General features: G+C 39.5%; 1 protein-coding gene across 3 annotated transcripts in view; it reads left to right on the plus strand.

Moving 5' to 3' along the window:
- The window catches only part of BEND2 (BEN domain containing 2), a 29,749-nt gene extending 12,066 nt beyond the window's left edge, over window positions 1-17,683 (plus strand). For all 3 annotated transcript variants that reach the window (XM_071748938.1, XM_071748957.1, XM_071748948.1), the window contains exons 4-12: window positions 1,394-1,465; window positions 1,649-1,738; window positions 5,654-5,758; window positions 8,523-9,033; window positions 10,165-10,365; window positions 11,296-11,411; window positions 12,048-12,261; window positions 13,454-13,657; window positions 17,145-17,683. In XM_071748938.1, coding sequence (XP_071605039.1) covers window positions 1,394-1,465; window positions 1,649-1,738; window positions 5,654-5,758; window positions 8,523-9,033; window positions 10,165-10,365; window positions 11,296-11,411; window positions 12,048-12,261; window positions 13,454-13,657; window positions 17,145-17,377 — 1,746 coding nt within the window. In that variant the 3' untranslated portion in view covers window positions 17,378-17,683. The remainder of the gene's footprint in view (window positions 1-1,393; window positions 1,466-1,648; window positions 1,739-5,653; window positions 5,759-8,522; window positions 9,034-10,164; window positions 10,366-11,295; window positions 11,412-12,047; window positions 12,262-13,453; window positions 13,658-17,144) is intronic.
- The last annotated feature ends 2,185 nt before the right edge of the window (window positions 17,684-19,868 follow it).

A 19,868-nucleotide genomic window follows, 5' to 3' on the forward strand; every position in this document is an offset into this window, starting at 1 on the left:
CTGAGCCCCTCAGTTCAAGAAGGACAGGGAACTTCCTGAAGGAGTTCAGAGGAGAGCCTCTAAGATGATAAGGGAGTGGAACATCTCCCTTATGAGGAAAGGCTGAGGGAGCTGGGTCTCTTCAGCTTGGAGAAGAGGAGAATGAGGGGTGACCTCATTAATGTTTATAAATACATAAAGGGAGAGAGCCAGGAGAATGGTGCCAGTCTCTTCACAATTATGCCCAATGATAGGACAAGGAGGCAATGGATATAAACTTGAGCATAGGAGGTTCCATATAAACGCGAGGAAAAAAATGTTTACTGTGAGAGTGACAGAGCACTGGACCAGGCTGCCCAGGGAGGTTGTGGAGTCTCCTTCTCTGGAGACATTCATCCCACCTGGATGTGTCCTGTGTGACCTCCTGTAGGTGACCCTGCTCTGGCAGGGGGGTTGGACTTAGTGATCTTTTGAGGTCCCTTCCAACCCCTAACTTTCTGTGATTCTGTGATTTGCCTCCATGAACAAGGCTGTTCAAAGATTGACTACATATATTTTTAATTTGAGGCAGTCCAAAGCTTAGTTCATGTCACCATACAAAGCTTAATTATTAAATTCAACAGTTAAGATGTCTTTAAATGATACAAAAGTATCTCCCCTCTGTTTAATTCTGATTGTTGTAAACCAAAGCCAACATACCTCCATGCTCCCAACCTTCCTTTTTTTAAAATGAGGCACAGATAAATATGCGGTAGTCAAAAAAACCCCAAAATACACAAACAAACAAAAAACAACCAATCAAACATAAAACAGTAACAGCAAAAAAAATGGTAAAATTGCTGATGTATGGTAGACAGGAACATCCAGTAAAAGAAAAATGTCATAATTGTCCAGGCGGTGGCACTGTTGATTCCTGTCTCAAAGCAGTTTCAAGCAGTAAGAAAATTGTCTTTTAGCTTGTAAATAGACATTTTTACAGCTTCTGCATGAAGAGTTATACTGCTTGAAATAAATACAAGTATCTTCAAATTGATTTATTTAAATAAGCGTAAAAATCTAAATGGAGTCTCATAACTGCGTAAGCCTGGCATTATGGCACACAGTTAGATGGGAAAGTTCTTGCCTTGGAATAACCAGTTAAAATCTGTATTATTATATAGATTTGCAAAAGATTTATGTTAAACCAGAATAAGATACTCCTAAACTAAAACTGAGATGAGTATTCCGATGAACTAAGCACAGGCACATAAATGAGGTGACTGCATGAAGCCTCACTTCCTTGGGTCCTTTCGTAGCCAGGGGTGAGAAAATTGCTATAACTGGAAGTTTCCACCTTGGATTCCTAACAGGTTGTAATTTATATTTTGAATTCTTTCATTAATCAAAACGTTAAAAATTCTTCATTATTTCACAGATAAGAACCAGGGAAGGAGAATATGAAGATAGTGATGATGTCATTTATGAGTATGAACCAGACTATGAATGTGTAAGTACATTTTCATTTCTTTGGCTGACTTTAAAATGTGGGAATGACTGGGAATGCATGTTATGGGATAGGCTAAAACAGCACATGAGTTTTGAACTTGGGATCTATTTGTTCAGCATGATATATGAAGACTGTATTCATATTAATATCTTACACTCTTTTTTAATTATTTTAATGAAAAAGGGGAGTATTGTATCTGAAGCTTCCTACACTGAAGCTTCCTACAGCGGACATCAGCAGAAAACTCTTATGGAGGTCCTCAGCTATTGCCAGGTACTTTTTTTCTTTGTCTCTGAAGTGTCATTTAAATAACTTCATTTACATTTCAGGAAGATTAGCAATCTATATTTGATAACCTAAGACTTCAGCCTTCCTGGTTAGTTGCCCATTTGCTAGTTGCCCACTTACCTTTAATATTTTTAATGAATAAAAAAATATATATATTATTCTCTGAACTTTTCACACCATAGCTGGCAAGAATACTTTTGAAATGTTAAGCTTTAATTCAAAATGTAAAATCGAGTGATTTATTGGGTAGAGCTTCAGAGTAACAGGAAAGATCTGAATATCATACACACTCAGCTTTGGAAAGGATACAAAAATTGCCAGAAACGTGCCAAAATGCTGGGAGTGGTAGTGGTGTTTGGCAATTTCTTTGCTTTTGACTTTTGAAGCAGTGCCTGGCGAGATTGAAAATCACTGAATTGAAAATTAAAAGCGTCCTATATTTATTCAGGTGAGCACTTATGTGACTCTGGAGTAAACTCTATTGAGTAAAAGATATTCAGGCCAAGCTTTTGGGAGAATAATTCGTGAGTGGCATGTAGCAAAGTATTAATGTCTTGTAAGACTCCTTAAGCATATATTCAGTAATGCTGTGGAAGAAAATTGACTAAGATTGTGTGACTAACATTCTTAGTGCTGGTCTGGGAATGTGTGCTGTAGCAAGTAGTGCAAATCAAAAGCTACAGCTTCCTTTGCTACCTGCTCCTCTCCTTCTCTTTTTTCCCCCCACTGTTATCCACTGTTCCCAGCAAATCTGCCCTAAGGCTACATGAAGCCTTTTAATAATGCCTTTACTGTCCAGACTGATTTAAGATCTTTTAGTGCTTCCTTGAGATATTTATAAATTTTGGGAAGATTTACAGATGTCTAGGGATATTTTCAATGTCTAAGGACATTTAATTTTTTAAAAAATATAACTATCATACTGAAGCCTAAATGTTGGTTTTGATAAAATTGAAAATAATTTGAAATTCTATTACAAATCCATCTAGTGATATATCTTTTTTTTCATAGCCATATGCATTTTAAAAAATATCTCTATCCAGGTATGTTGTAGATCATCAAAAGAAATTGCTTTAGTTAGTTGAAGATATGTTTCATCTTTGCATCTTATGTATTTCTAATGTCTTTGGGTCTTTTGCAGCAATAGTTGATGATGTACCTGATACATATTTTCAGTACTAGATTAATATTCTATTGTCTAATTCCTTTATACTGTTATGGTTCAAAGTACATGTCTAAATTGCTATGTAAACATCCATATTTGGGTTTCCAAATCCTGGAGATGATGAAGAAGGAACTTTCTACATCACACAGTAATGTAATAATAATTGACTTTGAAGTATTTAATTTATCTGTCTTTTATGTCTGAAAACTTGGGTCTTTACAATAACACTTTCTAAAACTTTATACCGGATTGTTTTTTTAAGGCAACATGAATTTTTAGCATCTGAAAGCAGCTTGACCTTGGGAACTGACTACAGATCAGACACTTTCAATAACATACAAAGGGTTTTTTCAAATTCTTTATTTTTCGTTCTGTCACTATTAAAAATGTGGATGCAGTTGATTTCAGTGCCCTGTTTGTTGTAAAGGCATGGCTGAGTTGGTGTCTCCATACATCATTTACCCCCCATCTCATTTGCACAGAATCACAGATAGGTTAAGGTTGGAAAGCATCTCTGGAGGTCGTCTTATCCAACCCCCTGACTAAGGAGGGACACCTGGCCTAGTTGCCCAGGATTATGTCCTGATGGCTTTTGAATATCCCTAAGAATGAAGACTTCACAACCTCCTTGGGCAACTGATGCCAGTGCTTGATCACACTCAAAGTATAAAATGTTCCCTGATATTGAGAGGGGAACCTCCTATCTTTCTTGTGCCCATTGCCTCTGGTCCTGTCATTGGACACCACTGAAAAGAGCCTGGCTCTGTCCTCTTTGCACCCTCCTCTAAGGTATTTGCATGTATTGATAAGCTTTTCCCCTGAGCTTTTTCTTGTGCAGGCTGAACAGTCCCAGCTCTCTCAGCCTTTCCTCAAAGGAGAAATGTTCCTTCATCCTCTTCATGGCCCTTTTCTGGACTCTACTGTATTCATGTTTTTCTTGTACTGGGTAGCCTAGAGCTGCACCCAGCACCCCAAGTACAGGCTCACCAGTGCTAAGTAGAGGGAAAAGATTCCCTCCCTCAACCTGCTGCAAACACTCATGCAGTCCAGGGCTACATTAGCCTTCTTTGCAGTGAGGGCACATCTCTGGCTCGTGGTCAACTTAGTGACTACCAGGGTACCCCAGGTCCTTTTCTGACAAGCTGCTTCCAGCTGGGTGACCCCAGCATGTGTTGATGCCTGGGGTTGTCCCTCCTTATGTGCAGGACTTCTACCTTTTTAGCCTCATGAGATTTCTGTCAGCCTATTTCTCCTGCCTGTTGACATCCCTTTGGATGACATCATGACCCTCTGGTATAACAGCAACTCCTGCTGGTCTGCTGTCATCTGCAAACTTGCAAACACGCTCTGCCCATCATGCAAATCATTAATGAAGGTGTTAAATAGCATCAGACCCTGTATTGATCCCTGAGGTATGCCACTGGTCACTGTCCTCCAACTAGACTCTGTACTGCTGATCACCACCATGTGGGCCCAGCCATTCATCCAGTTTCCAGTTCACCTCACTGTCTACTCATCCAACCTGTATTTCAGGAGCTTGTCTGTTGAGGATCTTACTGGAGAAAACGCTGAAGGCCTTCCTCACACCAGGTAGATAATATCCACTGCTCTCCTGTCCTACTAGGCCAGTCATTTTATTGTGGAAGTTTATCACATTGGTCAGCCATGACTACATTTGTGAAGGTATGCTGTGACTACTCCTGGTGATATTCTTGCCCTACATGTGCTTCCTGGAAGAGGTTTCCAGCATTAGCTTCTCCATCACCTTACCTGGGATGGAGGTGTGGCTGACTGGCCTGAAATTCCCTGGATCTTCCTTGCCCTTCTTCAAGATAGAATTGACATCTGCTTTTGTCAAGTCTTTGCATGCTTCTCCCATGCACCATGAGCAATCAAAGGTTATGAAGAGTGGCCTCGTTATGACATCAGCTCATCACTTGTGGGTGCACCTTGGATTTTATGTATGTCCATCTTGCTTAACTGTTCCCTGACGAGAATCTCTTCCACTTCATGTATGTCTTCCTTGCTCCAGCCTTTTCCCCTGGTCTCTGGGATTTCTGAAGGCTGGTCCTGCTAGTAGAGACTAAGGCAAAGGTAGCATTTGATGCCTCAGCCTTTTCCATATCCTGTGTCACCAGGTCCCCTGTCTCATTGACCAGTGGTCCTACATTTTTCCAAGCCTTCCTATTGTCACCTATGCACTTCTGGAAGCCCCTCTTGCTGTCTCAGACATCCCTGGCGACATTCAGTTCCACTGGGGACTTTTACTTTGTAGATTGTACTTTTCTAAATATACTTCTCATTGGTGATACAGAAATCAACATTTTAGTGGCTGCCTGTAGGCCTTTTATCTGTGTACTTGGAAACTTAGGACTTAAAATAGTATATCATAATACCTAACTTACTTTAGAACTTGTCAGTAGCTTTTTAATGTAAAACAAAACATACCAAATACATAAGAATAAAACATCCACTGCAACAGGAAGGACAACCTTTAAGTGCCTTTAAAATCACAGGAGTAAGATTGTCTGAGAATTCTTTTTACTGTGATACTTACAGTTGTTATTTGTATCTAAATTGGTCTTTAATATGCTTAGACAATGTATATACTAACTACAGATCTCACCTACTTTCAGGGAGGGAATTCTGCCCTTGATTGAATTTTCTTGATTTCTTCATGTTTAAGTTGTGTGTTTGTGGAAAAATACTGTTTTGACCCTTTTGTTTGTTGTCAGGCCATGTATGATGCAATTCAGAAATTGGATAAAAAATTTGACCTGCTCCATCGTAAGGTCTCAGAAATACAGCGTACACGTCTAAAGCCTCTGTTTCTCAGACCTGTGAGTATTAAAGACCTAAGACATTTGTTTTTCCTGTAATTCTCTCACTTCCTTTGATGCTTATTTAAAAAAAAAAATCCTCTCCTTTCAATAAGGTTTTAATTAGTAGCAAAGTTCTAGGCTTAAATCCATTTCAATTGAAACTACTCCAGTTTTCTTACTATGTGCTGGCTTCAGTCTGCTGTGTTGTTATTCACCAGTGGTCACAGAATGGCCAGTGGCCCCCATCAAATTCAAGATGCTGCAATAAATGCTGTAAAATTTTAGTTTTATTGGAAGTAACAAAAATTAATTGTGTAAGTTACATCTTAAATTGGGCTATATTGGTGTTGCTGCTTTAAAAGGTGTGGTGTACTGCCTCATTGGTTTCTGCAGTTAGAAAAGAGTTTCTGCATCACTCACACAGTCTAGTGATTTTCAGATCTCAGCAGCATGTTGTTGTATCTATTATGGTGTAAAATTATATTTTTTCTAATAAAATAATCTTTTCCAAAATTGTTAAGCAGCTTTAATATTAAGTTCAGAATATTCATTTTGCTCCTATATGGTTAATCTTCTGTTTACTAAGGAGACAGAATACCAGGACTTGTAATAATGCTCTTTAAAGGACAAACATAGCAGATAATTTTTGAAGGTCATACAATCCATGATGACCTTTCTTTGTCAACAATACTTCAAAGCTTTTAATGTGGCAAAGGTGATCCTGCTGTCAAGAGATGTCAAGGCATCAGTAAGGCTGTTTGCTTTAAGGGTGAGTAAAAGTGATGACATTCTCGTGCATATGAGTTGTCAATAGGGTATTAGGTTTTATTTGGGAATGCATTTTTGTTGACAACTCCAAGCTTGTACTGTTTACCCATCCAAAATACAAGATCCAGGGAATAAACTGGTCTGGTCAACTGTGCTTGGACCCTGTGGCCTTTGCATTTTTACCATGCCTTCTGATCATGTGGAGTGGCAGCTTCTTTAATGTTCAGATTAAGTGACCTGCACTGCAGTTTTGAGGAAGGATTTTATTGCTACAGGGTATAAGAGGGAAGCTGGCAAATACAACCTGCCAACCATTTTCCTAGGTTCTGCTAGCACTTTATCCTTAAAACCATCAGGAGTTTTGTAGATTTTTTTATACCTGTAGCATTGCTGTACCTGTGATAGACTAAGTATATAAATAAGGAAAAGTTGGTGGTAAAGGTTTGGTTTGTTGTTTTTGGGTTTTTTTTCAATTAGATCATCTCCAGCCAACAGAGAAACGAGACAAACGTTCAGACATTCAGGCCTTTCTTCAGGTTGTAGGCTGTTGGGGTTTTTTTAAGTTACAAGGGTGGAATAAAATCAGATTTCTGTAAACAAAAAACACAAAAATACTCATATAATCGTAGAATTTTCGGTGTTGGAAGGGACCTTTAGGATCATCTAGTTCCAACCCCCCTGCCATGGGCAGGGACACCTCCCACTAGATCAGGTTGCTCAGAGCCCTGTCCAGCCTGGCCTTAGAAACTTGCAGGGATGGGGCTTCCACACCTCTCTGGGCAACCTGTTCCAGTGTCTCACCACCCTCATGGTGAAGAACTTCCTAACATCCAATCTAAATCTACCCTCTAGTTTGAATCCATTCCCCCATGTCCTATCACTACCTGACATCCTAAAAAGTCCCTCACCAGCTTTATTGTAGGCCCCTTCAGATACTGGAAGGCTACAATAAGGTCATCTCAGAGCCTTCTCCTCTCCAGACTGAATCACCCCAACTCTCTCAGTCTGTCTGCACAGGAGAGGAGCTCCATGAGGAGGTTATCCTCATGGCCCTTCTCTGGACACACTCCAGCACATCCATGTCTTTCTTATCATAGGGGCTCCAGAACTGGACAATGCTCCAGGCGGGGTCTCATGAGAGCAGAGTAGAGGGGGGAAATCACTTCCCTTGACCTGCTGGCCACGCTTCTCTTGATGCAGCCAAGGATCTGGTTGGCTTTCTGGGCTGCAAGTGTACACTGATGGCTCATGTTGAACTTCTTGTCCACCAGCACCCCCAAGAAAAACAACAGCAAACCCAGACCTACAAAAGCAAACCCAAACACACATATATCAGCTACATTTGGTAGCTTCTGCTTAGTGACTAGCTTATTTTGAGCTAGAGTGTTTGCTTTAGGGTGCATGTGTTTAATAGAAGTACTCCTAGTGGTGGTAAGCATAGCCTGTCTCTCAGTTGTCTTAGTCTCTTTGGAATCTTCCATTGTAGACAAGATCTGAATGTTTAATGTTTTCAGCTAGCAAGTAAAGAATGATGAGGCAGCCAGGAGAGAAAGTAAATTGTTTCTAGTTTAAAAGGAAGATAACAATGTCAGAGGAGGTATCCCTTTAAAATTCAGTAGACTGGGTCAATGGCTGACAAATTTGAAATTTTATTTTTCCTATTCATTTTTATAGAGGTTTTTTTAGGAGCCTTTACAAAGCTGCCTTTGTCATTATATGTTTTCCTGGCTTCTTAAAAAGCAATCATTCCAGCATCCCAAGTGGAAAAAACTTGAGAAATGTGGAAGCCGAGCAGATAAACTCTGTGTTGGGAATACAAGTGAGAATTAAAAAAAAGGTGGAAGGAAGGCTGAGAAGTAATAGCACTGGATTCACGACAATGACTACTTCAGTGAAGAGTCTGTTGCCAACAGTACAGTGACTAAAATCTCGCCTTCCTGGTTTGCAAAAGAAAAAAACATTACCAGATGTGTCTAATTTAACCTTTTAATTGTTTTCTGACTCACATTTGCAGAAGCCAGTTGGATTTACATACAGAAGTTCCAGTCACCTGCCCCAAGGAAAAATAAGAGTACAAAAACCCATGGAAAGAGAATCAAATCTTCTTTCTTCATCAGGCCCAGAAAGGCACAGCCCGGTCATAAGGGTTGCTTTACAGAATGGCCATGCTCAGCTCAATTCCACAATGAAACATGTTCCACAGAGTCTTCCTTTTGAATCGCAGCAGCCTGTTCATAGGCAGAGCCCACCACTCCCCACTATAGTTTCTACACATTCATTACACTCATCCTATAGAACAACTAATGGGATGCCTGACCTTTCTCCACAATCAAATCTTGTAGCCAGTGTTGTGGAAAGTACTGTCGATGTTGCATCTTCACCAGTGGCATCATCATCATCAATGCCAGCACCATCTGAGACCAGCTTGGGAAGTAATGCTCTAGTGGTGAACTACCAAAATCCATCAGTGAGTGGGAATATTAGTAAAGAACTACCATCTTCAGTCTCCATCAATCCTAGCTTTGGTGAGTTCCTTTGTAATAAATACTCAGAAATGAAGGCTAGAAAAACTGCTGCTAGTATAAAAAGAAATGCCTGAAGTAATCTCCTTATTGTTATTTACCAAAGGTAAAGGAGCAGAGCTGGCTGCTTTATGAACATTCCTGTAGTGGAATACTGTCTAAATCTCTTGAAAGAAAGGTCATAGGGATATTGAATATGCCAAGGATCACTTAAAAGCCTCTGCAGTGTGTGTACAGTTATATAGCCTACCAGAAGCCTTTGGTTTACAATACCTGCTTTGAATTATTTGAAAACTGGCTTTTTTTAGGCTCCTTTTTTACGTCTTGGTACTTGTGATGTAAACTATTTTTACCTGTATATGTGTCATAAGCAATATATGCAAGCTATGCATATGTTCAGAAAGGCAAAAGATATTGCTAGTAAAGCTGAGGCATATGCCTGTATGCATACTTTACATTTACGAAAGCTACTTACCTGATAGATGTGAAGGAAAATACGTGTTTTCTTCTTGTGGAGGATTTCATCAGTGAAAAAAACTTTCTATCCTCAAATCCTCCACTGTTTGGATTTTTTTTTTTCAAAGTACTTAATTGCACCAAAAATTGCATAGATCGTTGTGTTATAATAAGCTAGCATATATAAAATAGCACCATGGTTTTAAAACTAATGTATTTCTTTCTGATGTATAAATGCTTTGAGTATTGTGGAAGGCTGGGCTATGAATTTTTGGTTGCTTTTGGTCCAAAAATTATATTCATACAACTGAAGAGCTGCTTGAATAGTAGATGAAATGCTTGAATAGTAGATGAAATACTTGGATACTTAGCTGCAAATTTGTAAATGGTGTATAACTTAGCAGTATAATATTTTAATGTATATTCTTGGGTGTTCTTACTTCAGTTAGTTATGTTAGTGATTATTGTGAATTAAAAACATATTTCTGCTACCATTCCAATTTAAAGCTGCTTTTTAAAGAACAATTTAAGTAATACATATTTAGAAGCAGAGAACACATAGAGAGAGTACTATAGAGGTAAAGAGAGTTTGAAAAGTAGTCTTTTTTTAACACTTGCTTGGGGTTTCTTCAATGTTTTGGGTTTTTATCTCTTCAAATTTTTTTTGTTTTACAAAAGAGTTTGTTGGTGACCCAGTGAGAAATGTAAAAGTTCTTGGAAACTATTTGATGAAAGCTCGGCAAAAGACTAAGCCAAAGTACGCAGCGCGCTACTTGGTGCGTGTGCTGTTCCCCAAGGAAACGCTCCTGTGCAGCATCATGGGCGTCAGTGCACGAGGGCGCAGGATACTGGATCCAAACAAAACTGCTGCAATTAGAGGTATGCTGTCTTTCAAACTGCACAGGATTGCTTCTTTAATACCTAAGTTTTTTAACATAGAAAGAGTCCTTTTCTGTATCATTCTGTAAATCCTTTTCTGTCAACTGAGATACTGTACATGCAGTAGTGGATGTCCTTCACTCGGCTATGTCTTTAGTCCTCTTTTGTAATTCTCAACGTTTGTTTTTCTTTAACGTGGATAAACCAATTCTAATTTCTCCGAGCTTTGTGTGCTTCATGTTCATCGGTCATGCTGTTTCTGAATTTTTTATTACGAGTTCTATTGTGTTTCTGTGTCACGGATTTTGTGGAGATTTTTTTCTTTGTTAGGTCAGTTTGGGTTTTGTTTGGTTTGGTTTATTTGTGGCCGTGGTATACTTGGGACGGACATTAACCGGTGACCCTTAAGTAGTCTTCTTTCCCTTAAGTTCACCTTTCTTGTTTGTTTGAAAAATGGTGAAGATGGGAAGAGCATTTTTTAAAAAAATGTCTATCCACTTACATAGATCCCATGCCACATATATGTGAACCTATACATCTCCTCCTCCTTTAAACAGTAGATTATTTACGTCATGTGAAGTAGTTGCAGCATCAGCATCACCCTGTCTCTGTTTTTGTGGATTTGGGGTTTTTTTTATGTCAGTACAGTAAATCACACCTCTCCCCTAATTCTACCAGAAAATGCTTGATAAGCAAAGCATTATTCACAACACTTCAAAGAAGTTTCACTGCACATCTTAAATTCATAGTGCTGCTTCGCTTTGGAGTGCTCTTGCTATTTCTTTTCAGTTAAAGCTGGAAATGTAAAGCTTCTAAACAGAGAACAGTAAGCATGAAGTATTTCCTACCTTTCTCTCTCTCTCTAAATTAGAATACTTTTAAGTACTGGTTTTTGTCACAAAGCTTAAATTTTCTACATTCTGTATGCAGAATTTCTTGCAACTAGCTTTCCAAACTATGATTTGAGTGAGCACGGAAAAGACTGGAAAACCTGTATCACGAATGTCAATGCTATGATCCGCTGTTTACGCTCTGAAACAAAGACAGTAAGTTGTGCCAAGCTGATAACTTATTAAGTGCTAAGTTTCTGCTTATTGTCTCAAATTATTTATTTGAACTCTTAATCATAAGAGTGATCTAATTGGGAATTCCTTGGGTTCTGTCTTTGCATTGCTCTGCGTAGGCCTGTTGATAGTAGCACTAGTTCCATATGGGGAATACTGGAAGCATCTACTTTTCTCTTGCTCTGCCTCTTCTTGCTCCTGTGTGTAGCATTCAGTGAAGAGGTATATAAACATAGGATACTAAAAGGAAAGCTCATAAATGTTACCCAGAAGTAGTGTTAAATTTGATTGCAAGCTTAGGCAAGTAGCTGGCAGCACTGTTTTTCACAGGTTTTCCTTCAGATAAAGCCAGCCATGCATTTCAGCTTTATATGGACTGAAACATCACTCCCCAGATGCCTGTAACTCCATTTACCTCTGCTTCTAAAAAGCTTGGTACATATCTGTGAATATTTAGTGTATGTTTCACCAACGGTTTTCATTATTGAAATTCAGGAGTAGCTATATTGTAAATATCTGGAATCTAATGTATACTTAAATGGGAAATGAACTAGAATAGTAACTAGAAAATTAGTAACCTTCTTCCAGTGCATGTGCTTATCTAATTTAATATTTCAGGAGGCATCTGAAGGGAAAGAAAAAGTGGATGATGCTCCAGACACATCCCATTGTGTAGACTTAAATTATAATGAAGACGGTGAAATTAGTTCTCAAAATTCTCAGAAAATGACCAGCTCCACAACTGACACATTGCAGAGTTCAGCACCGGATAAGTTTCCAGAAACTTTCGACACAACTTCAGCCAAGAAACCAGAGTCTTTGGAGCCTATGGGTAAATTAAGAAATTTTCATCCTCTGGATTTGTGTGTTCCATTTTAAATGGTCAATGAGAGGCAAAAGATGCTACTATAGGTGGAAACTAAGTAGTAAAGTGATTAAGTGATTTGCTGAACTATGCAACTCTTAAGACAGTCATGGGTTATATATATAATTAATGTTGGCAGGGGCAAAGAAGAACATTATCTGGCTAGCAGAACATGTGTTTGCATCTAACAGTGTCCCATAATGCATATCCACTATAAGACTGGAAAGTTCAGCAGTAAGATTCAATTTCTCTGAATGGTCATTTTTAAAGAATTGTATTATAATTGCCCTTTTGTTTTTATTTATTTTGTAGGTAGTCTACCTTCATGGAGTGAAGTAGCTCAGAGTATCTATTAGATGATATTGCAGTTTTTGTCTTTGAAAAGTACAAGTTTCTGTAAAACTGACAATTTAGGAAAATAAAATTCTTGAAGCAGGCAACCATTACACTTTTTAAAAAAATAAAAATGCATGGTATACAAATGCATTGGCAAAAATTCCATATATTGCATGTGATGCCGCTAGGGAACTTCGACATTAGTTGAAGTTGAGATTAGTTACCCTTGGAAATAGTTTGTTTGATTATTACCAGTTTGGGGCTCTACCAGATCTGCTCCCAAACTCAAGATTTGTTAGTACTTCTCTGGTCCTGCAGACCTCCTGATATGCTATACAGTTTTGGAGGGGTTTTTTTGGTTTGGTCTTTTTTTATGTTTGCATTGGAGTCAAATTGAAGTAGTTAAAAATATTCACTGTGTTTTCAGTTTTCACTTACAGGATCCAAGCACCATTTAAATAGCAGAATTTTTATTTACTTATGCAATTGGAACAGCATCATCTTTTCACATGAGATAAAAGCATTTCAGAAAGCAAGCATTAATAATGCATATTACACTGCCAGCAATCCTGAGAGCATATCAGAAATGCTGTTACATTGTTGTAACATGGAGGCTTTTTTGCTGCTTGGACATCTGTCTACAGTTCGCTGCATTTTAGTATTAGCAGTAGCATTATGGTTTTGCTCTGGTCTTTAGAGGAAGTACAGTAGTTTTGGGATGAACATTTTGTATCCTAGTTTTCGTGTAATACAGCCACTTTGAAGCATGGTAGGTATTGGGTAAGTGAAATTTCTCTTTCTCTCTTTCTGACATCCATTCCAGAACTTCTTGGGAGTCCATGGCGCAATGTCCAGTTGCCTTTCTCAGTCATTTACGTAGCTAAGGGGAAGTCTCGGCCAGAGCTGTCAGCTCGCTACCTAATTCGTCATCTGTTCACTGAAGATGTGCTGGTAAAAAGTAATGTCTATGGTAATCTTGAACGTGGCATGAGCCCACTGGACTTCAACAGAATTAATGCTCTCAGAGGTAAGTAAGAAAATCTCCATTCAAATGACAATGTAGGGAAGTTGACAGGAGCGATTACCATTGTATCCTGTGGGCAGACCACAGAGCTTCAGCAATAAGTCTGTGAGGCTGTTTTGAGAGATACAAGTGCAAGCAGTGGAACAAGCTGAGAGAAAGTAGATGAAGTTCCTTTTAAAAACTCAAGGAAGTCTCCAGATCATAAAACTGTTCCATAGAATGAAACTCAGTCTCCATGGCATCTGTTTGAAAGGTGACACAGTGGGAGATGGAGAGTGTTGGGGATCATTTCTTGATAATACAGATGGGGTTGGTCAGCCAGAGGTAACGTGCAGTTAAGTTGTGGTGCTTTTCACAAAAAACAGGTTGGAGTGTGAGAATCAGTGGCAATATTGCCTGTAGAGACTATGAAATGAAGGACCTCAGTATCCTGAGTTAAAAAGATCTGAGAGTACAGACCCTGCAGCTTAGAAGGGCAGACTTTGGCCTTTCTGGAAACTCACATGGGGGATCTTGCGACTCACAGCTCTGGAGAGAAGAGAAGCTCAGGAAAGTTAGCAGTTCTTCAAGGACAGCATTCTACAAGAACAAAAGGGTCCATCCTGACAATTAGGAGAATTGCTGAAGTTATGGGTAGACAAATCTGTCTAAGCAGGGAATTCATAACTGAGCTCTAGTGCAAAAAAGCAGTATAAAAAGATTGGAAACGAGGACAGTTTATGAAGTGGAATTTAGTAGTGTTGCCTGGGAGTGTTGAAATGGTATCCTAAAAGCCAGAGCTCAGCTAGAGTTGAGATTTACAGGGATTGTCAAAAGCAGCAATAAGAGCTTCTACCTAACATTCATCATAAAAGATTGAGCAAGGAGAGTTGTGGGCCTTTTGCTGCATGGGGCAGGTATCTTGGTGAAAGCAGAGTCAGATTACACCGAGGTGCTCAGTGCCTCTTCTAGTTTAGTCTTCACTGTGAAGGTCTCCCAGGCTTCTGAGATGTGGTGGTGATTGGGAACAGTCAGTGTGTTTTTACCTAGGGTAAGTCATGTTTGACCCACCTGATCGCCTTGTGTGATAAAATGACTGGATTTGTGGGTGAGGGGAGAGCAGTGGCTGTCACTTAGCTTGATCACATTTTAGCAAGACTTTCAACACTGTTTCTGACAATATTCTGGTATTCACCATGGGGTGTTGCGGGATGGATGGATGGAAAGCCAGTTAAGGACTAGATGGGAGTTTGTGCTCATAAGGTAGCTGGTCATGCTCTACTTGGATGTCTCATGCATGGGGTACTGCAGTGGTCTATTTACAGTTATCTCACAATTAGGCAACTCAATAAAACACAAGACATTTTCTGAAAGCACTGTGAAACAAAAGTGATTGAAAAACATACAAGTTGTTTTTTTTAAAGTTATGTTAAACTATTGCAATTTTAAAACATCTGAAACCATTTTCTAAAAGTAACATTAAACAAATGCAATTTAAAAAAACATCAAAACACAGTTTTTAAAAGTGATGTCAGGACGAAGGTATGAAACAAGGTTTTTGCAATGCATTTGATGAAGTTGCCTTTATCTAATTGAGAGAGAAACAGCTAAAACTGCAGGGTGAAATGTCTGCCTGTGATGACAGCACAGTGAAGGAGTGGGATTAATCAGCTAGCAGGTGGTACAAATGATGTGACTCCTACGCTTGAAAGTTTCCTTGCAAAAAATTCAGTTGGTGATGTAGAAGCATCCAGAAGAGAGTTGGTGACAGAGTTGCCCCTTTCTTCCACAGATGTAGCAAGTTTGAGGATACAGCAACTGTGCTAAATCAAACAAGGATGATATTTACACTTTCTAGAGTGATGTCTGGGCATGCCAAAAGCCTTTCTCAATATGGCAAGACGGTACATAAGAATGAGCTTCCCCAAAATGTACATACTCCTTCACCCCTAGCCTGGGAAGCTGTGCCACTTTAAGTGTCTCCATAACTGTGTCACTTTAAGCTGTGTCACATAAGCTATGTCACTTTAAGTGCTCTCATAGCACACATACTTTGTTTTATGACATTTTGAGCTTAAGAGGCATTCAAAAAGTGTATTAAGTGTGTCATAGGGATGCAGGAATAAAAGGGCTTCAGAGGATATGAAACACAAAGTCCTCTGTGTTGGTGTTGCAGCCAGATTATGTCACTTGGCTCTGGGGTGAGAGGGCAGTCCCTGTCCCTGTTTTCTTTAACATTCTAACATAGCCTGATTGGATGGCAGCATCAGCTCTCTGAATTTAACCCTGCAGACCAGTAAGAAGCCCTGCATAGCCTTACTGTAGTCCCAAAATTTGGTTGGTTTCTGTTAAAGAAAAAGCATAATTTAAAAGGTGTTCTGTGGGCCATGTACCACTCTGTAGGCGTGGTAGTAGGAATTCCTATTCTATGCTGTAGCTCTGAAGCAAAAAATCTTTTTAATTTGATGTTAGGGATGGAGCAGAAGAGAGCCAGGCAGCAGTTTGTCTATCTTTTGTCAGCATAATCTATTACAGGGGCATTCTGTGAATCAAAGAACCTCAGGAATTTTTGCTGCTGCTCCTCTCCCTCCCTGCCAGAGCAGAGTAAACTGCAAGAGCACCATTTTTTCTTCCTGTTTTCTGGCACAATAGTTTTCCAGATTTGGAGCTAAAAGTTGAAGTATCAACTAGAAAACAATGGTACTATATTAGAGCAGTGGAAGAACAGAACTGGCATAGCAAGCTATACTTTTCATCCTGCCAAGGTAAATTTCAATGTTAATCAGAGAAATAGAAACAGTACTGCCTTTGATTTGGAATTACAGCTGAAAATTCATTTGTGGTGCTTATTTAAATCTTTTAGGGGCTTGCTTAGAGAACACGTGTATTTCAGCTAGCCTCCAAACAACAATCACAAATCAGTAATTTCAAAAGTAAAATTAAAGCATGTTTTTTAAAACTACTAATTTTACTTGCTGAAGGGGAGAAAGGTGCTTACTTTATTTATCCCATTGTTACTGAATTCAAGTATTTGTTTATTGGTCTTGCTGCAGTATGGTACAGAGCAAGCTCTTGGAGGCTTTCTGTCACTGTTGTTCCTCTAGAGCTGTGTTATGTTGAATTACTGTGTTTCATTTTGGTAAATATAATTGTCAGAGATACTCTAAAGGAGGGCTTGGTCCTGCCGAATAGTGGTCATTCTGAAACGGAACCTGAGATTTCTTTGCTCTGGTTGACCACATTAGAAGTTGAAGTTACTCAGCAGTTCAAGGGATCAACCCCACATCTTTCTTTGCATATTTTGTTTTTATGCTAAGACCTTTAGTTACTCATTTCCAAGTAAAGCAGAAAGGGAGTGGGGGTTGTCCCCTAGCTTCACTTAAGCCTTGTAACATGCCTAGCTGTCCTGCTTTGGTATCATGTGCTTGTTTTGGCTTAGTTCCATCCAAAAAGAGTATATGGCTTGCTTAACTAATTAATAACTCACTATTCCATACTTGTCTATTTTTAGACTTTCTTCAAGAGAATTATCCATCCTTTGATCTAAAGGAAACTGGATATGATTGGAAGGCGTGTGTGGCTGCCATAAACAGCACAATCCGCAGTCTCAGGCACGACCACAAAAAGGCAACAGTTGGAATCCGCCGGAAACTCTCAGCTGCGCCATTAAAACCAAAGAGCCCTCCACGGACTCCCACTTCAGTAAAGCCATTTGAAAGTGACACTATCAATCTCATGGACTGAAGCACTCTAGGATCTATCTCAAACCTTCATTTAGCAGGTTTTTAAAAATCCCGTGTAGAAGCCTGTTGCATTGAATTGTTCTACTATTGAGTTGTCATCAGCAGCAAGTAGTATTACTTCAAGAGAGAAAAGTTAGCTAAAGACTTGGGAACCCTAACTCTTTGTATAAGTTGCACTTGTTTTCCTCAGAAAATGTTTCCACTGTTCCCTACAGCATTTGCAGCAACTCTCTCTCTAAAAGCACCTTCTCATTAGTTGCCTCTGAATCATTAATCTGAAGAATTGCTTTACTGAGATAGCACTTAGGTGTTGGAATGGATAGCACTTAGGTGTTGGAATGGACTGCCCAGGGAGGCAGTAGACTCACCATCCCTGGAAGTATTTAAAAACTGTACATGAGGCACTTCAGGACATGCCATAGTGGGCATGGTGATACAGATATTGATAAATATATTTTATTTATTTTATTAGGGGGCAGATGTTGATGGTTGGATGCGGTGATCTCAGAGGTTTTTTCCAACTATGACAATTCTGTGATTCTGTGACTGCAAAAGATGCATTGTGCATCTAGTCAGCAGAAGCAAATACAAAGGTGGAGAGGAAAGAATAGTCCTCCTTGGATGAAGACTCAGGAGCAACTAAGTTTTCTCATCATGTGTGAGGAGTTAAATTTGCTTTGACAATTGGATATTTTAAGCCAAATTATCTAATGCAGAAAAGAAAAAAAAAATTACTGTCTAGCTAACTTACTACATCTGTCTGACCTTTACTTTTTTCTGTGCTGTAGCAGTCTTTGTTGTAGGATAAGGGAAGAGGCAGACCAAAATGTAAGCACAGTACAAAATATTTTCTTTGCTCTGATTTAGCTCTACAAAAGCACCAAAAAAAGCATCCAAAGAAAACAGAACAATGGTTGGTTCTCCTTTATCTTAGTGAAAATTACATAACTTCTTCAGGGGCTTGCTCTGTGGTTCAGTGGCATGTCTTATCCACTGGGCTGGATGTCCACCAGATACAAATCTGCTTCAGCTTTCCTCTGGAGTATTTGGATATTGATTCAGGCTTGAGAAGTAATAATTTACATCAACTTCAAGTCATTGGACCTTCAGTTAAGACTGAGAACACATGCTGTACTGTTGATATGTAGTCAGAGATGACCAGCATCAGTGATATGCCTTCACAAGCTCAGTCATAGCTTCTAATACTCAGGTCTACAAGGCTAGGCATGTTTGCTTTTCTGTCTGGGTAGACTGCTGTTCCTGGAGACTTACCATCCTACCTTTGTTAAATTAAAATCTGGAAAGATGTGCAGTGATTATTCACAAAATCACAGAATGGTTTAGGTTGGAAGGCACCTCTGGAGGTCATACCTTCCATTCCCCCTGCTGAAGCAGGGCCACCTGGAGCCAGTTGTCTGCAACCATTTCTGGACAGCTTTCGGATATCTCCGAGGAGGGAGAGTCCACAACCTTCCTGGGCAACCTGTGCAAGAGTCACTGTCCCAGTAAAGTGTTTCCTGATGTTCAAAGGGAACTTCCTGTGTTTCAGTTTGTGCCCATTGCCTCTGGTCCTGTCACTGGTCACCATTGAAAAGAGCCTGGAAACTAGGACTGCTTTTGGCCTTTGCATTCCCAACAAAGCCCCTTGTTGTAGGTGAGTCTGAGGTCCAATAAAGCACCTCTCACTGTTAACTCTTCTGTCACTTGGAGGAAGAAGTTATTCTCAATGATAAGTACTTAATGCCCTTGCCTTTTTCTTCTGTCCATGCAACACTGACATTTATTAGCACTCTGAATTATAGATTAAACCTCAAACAAACTAATTGGAAAGGTATGTGGATGTTGAACTAAAAAATAAATATTAATGACTATATATAATATTATATATATATGAATTATTTATAAATACATATTTATGTTGCTGGAAAAGGACGTCACTGAGAGCGTGAGCTCGGTTCTGAAGCCAGGAACAGGAGCTATTGGTAGTCTAAGTTAGTACCAGGGACTAACTGTGACCAGCCTAGCACCGATCCTGCTCAAGAGTGAGCTGCCTGGTTGCACCCAGCCTCACCTTTTATTGGCCCCAGGTCTTGGGCATGCTCAGTGGGGCCAGCCCTAACTGGGCACAGGTGAGACTGGGCACCAGCCTGGCTCATCACCCGGCGATTCCCGGCACCTGTATCCTACATATTTAGACATTACAAAGAAATTCTTTCCTGTGAGAATGGTGTAACACTGGCACAGGTTGCCTGAGAAAGCTGTGTCTGCCTCCTTCCTGGAGATGTTCAAGGCCAGGCTGGATGGGGCTTTGAGCATCCTTGTCTGGTGGGAGGTGTCCCTGCCCATGCGTTGGAATGAGATGATCTGTAAGGTCCCTTCCAACCCAAACCATTCTATGATTCTATATGCATTTTCACATCCTCCTCAGTCTCATTTGTAAGCTGAAATTCAGAAGTAGTAACTGTACATAAGTTAATGGTTTTTTGTTTTTT

Source organism: Heliangelus exortis, chromosome 1 (genome assembly GCF_036169615.1).
Source record: "Heliangelus exortis chromosome 1, bHelExo1.hap1, whole genome shotgun sequence".
In the NCBI taxonomy this organism is placed as follows: Eukaryota; Metazoa; Chordata; class Aves; order Apodiformes; family Trochilidae; genus Heliangelus; species Heliangelus exortis.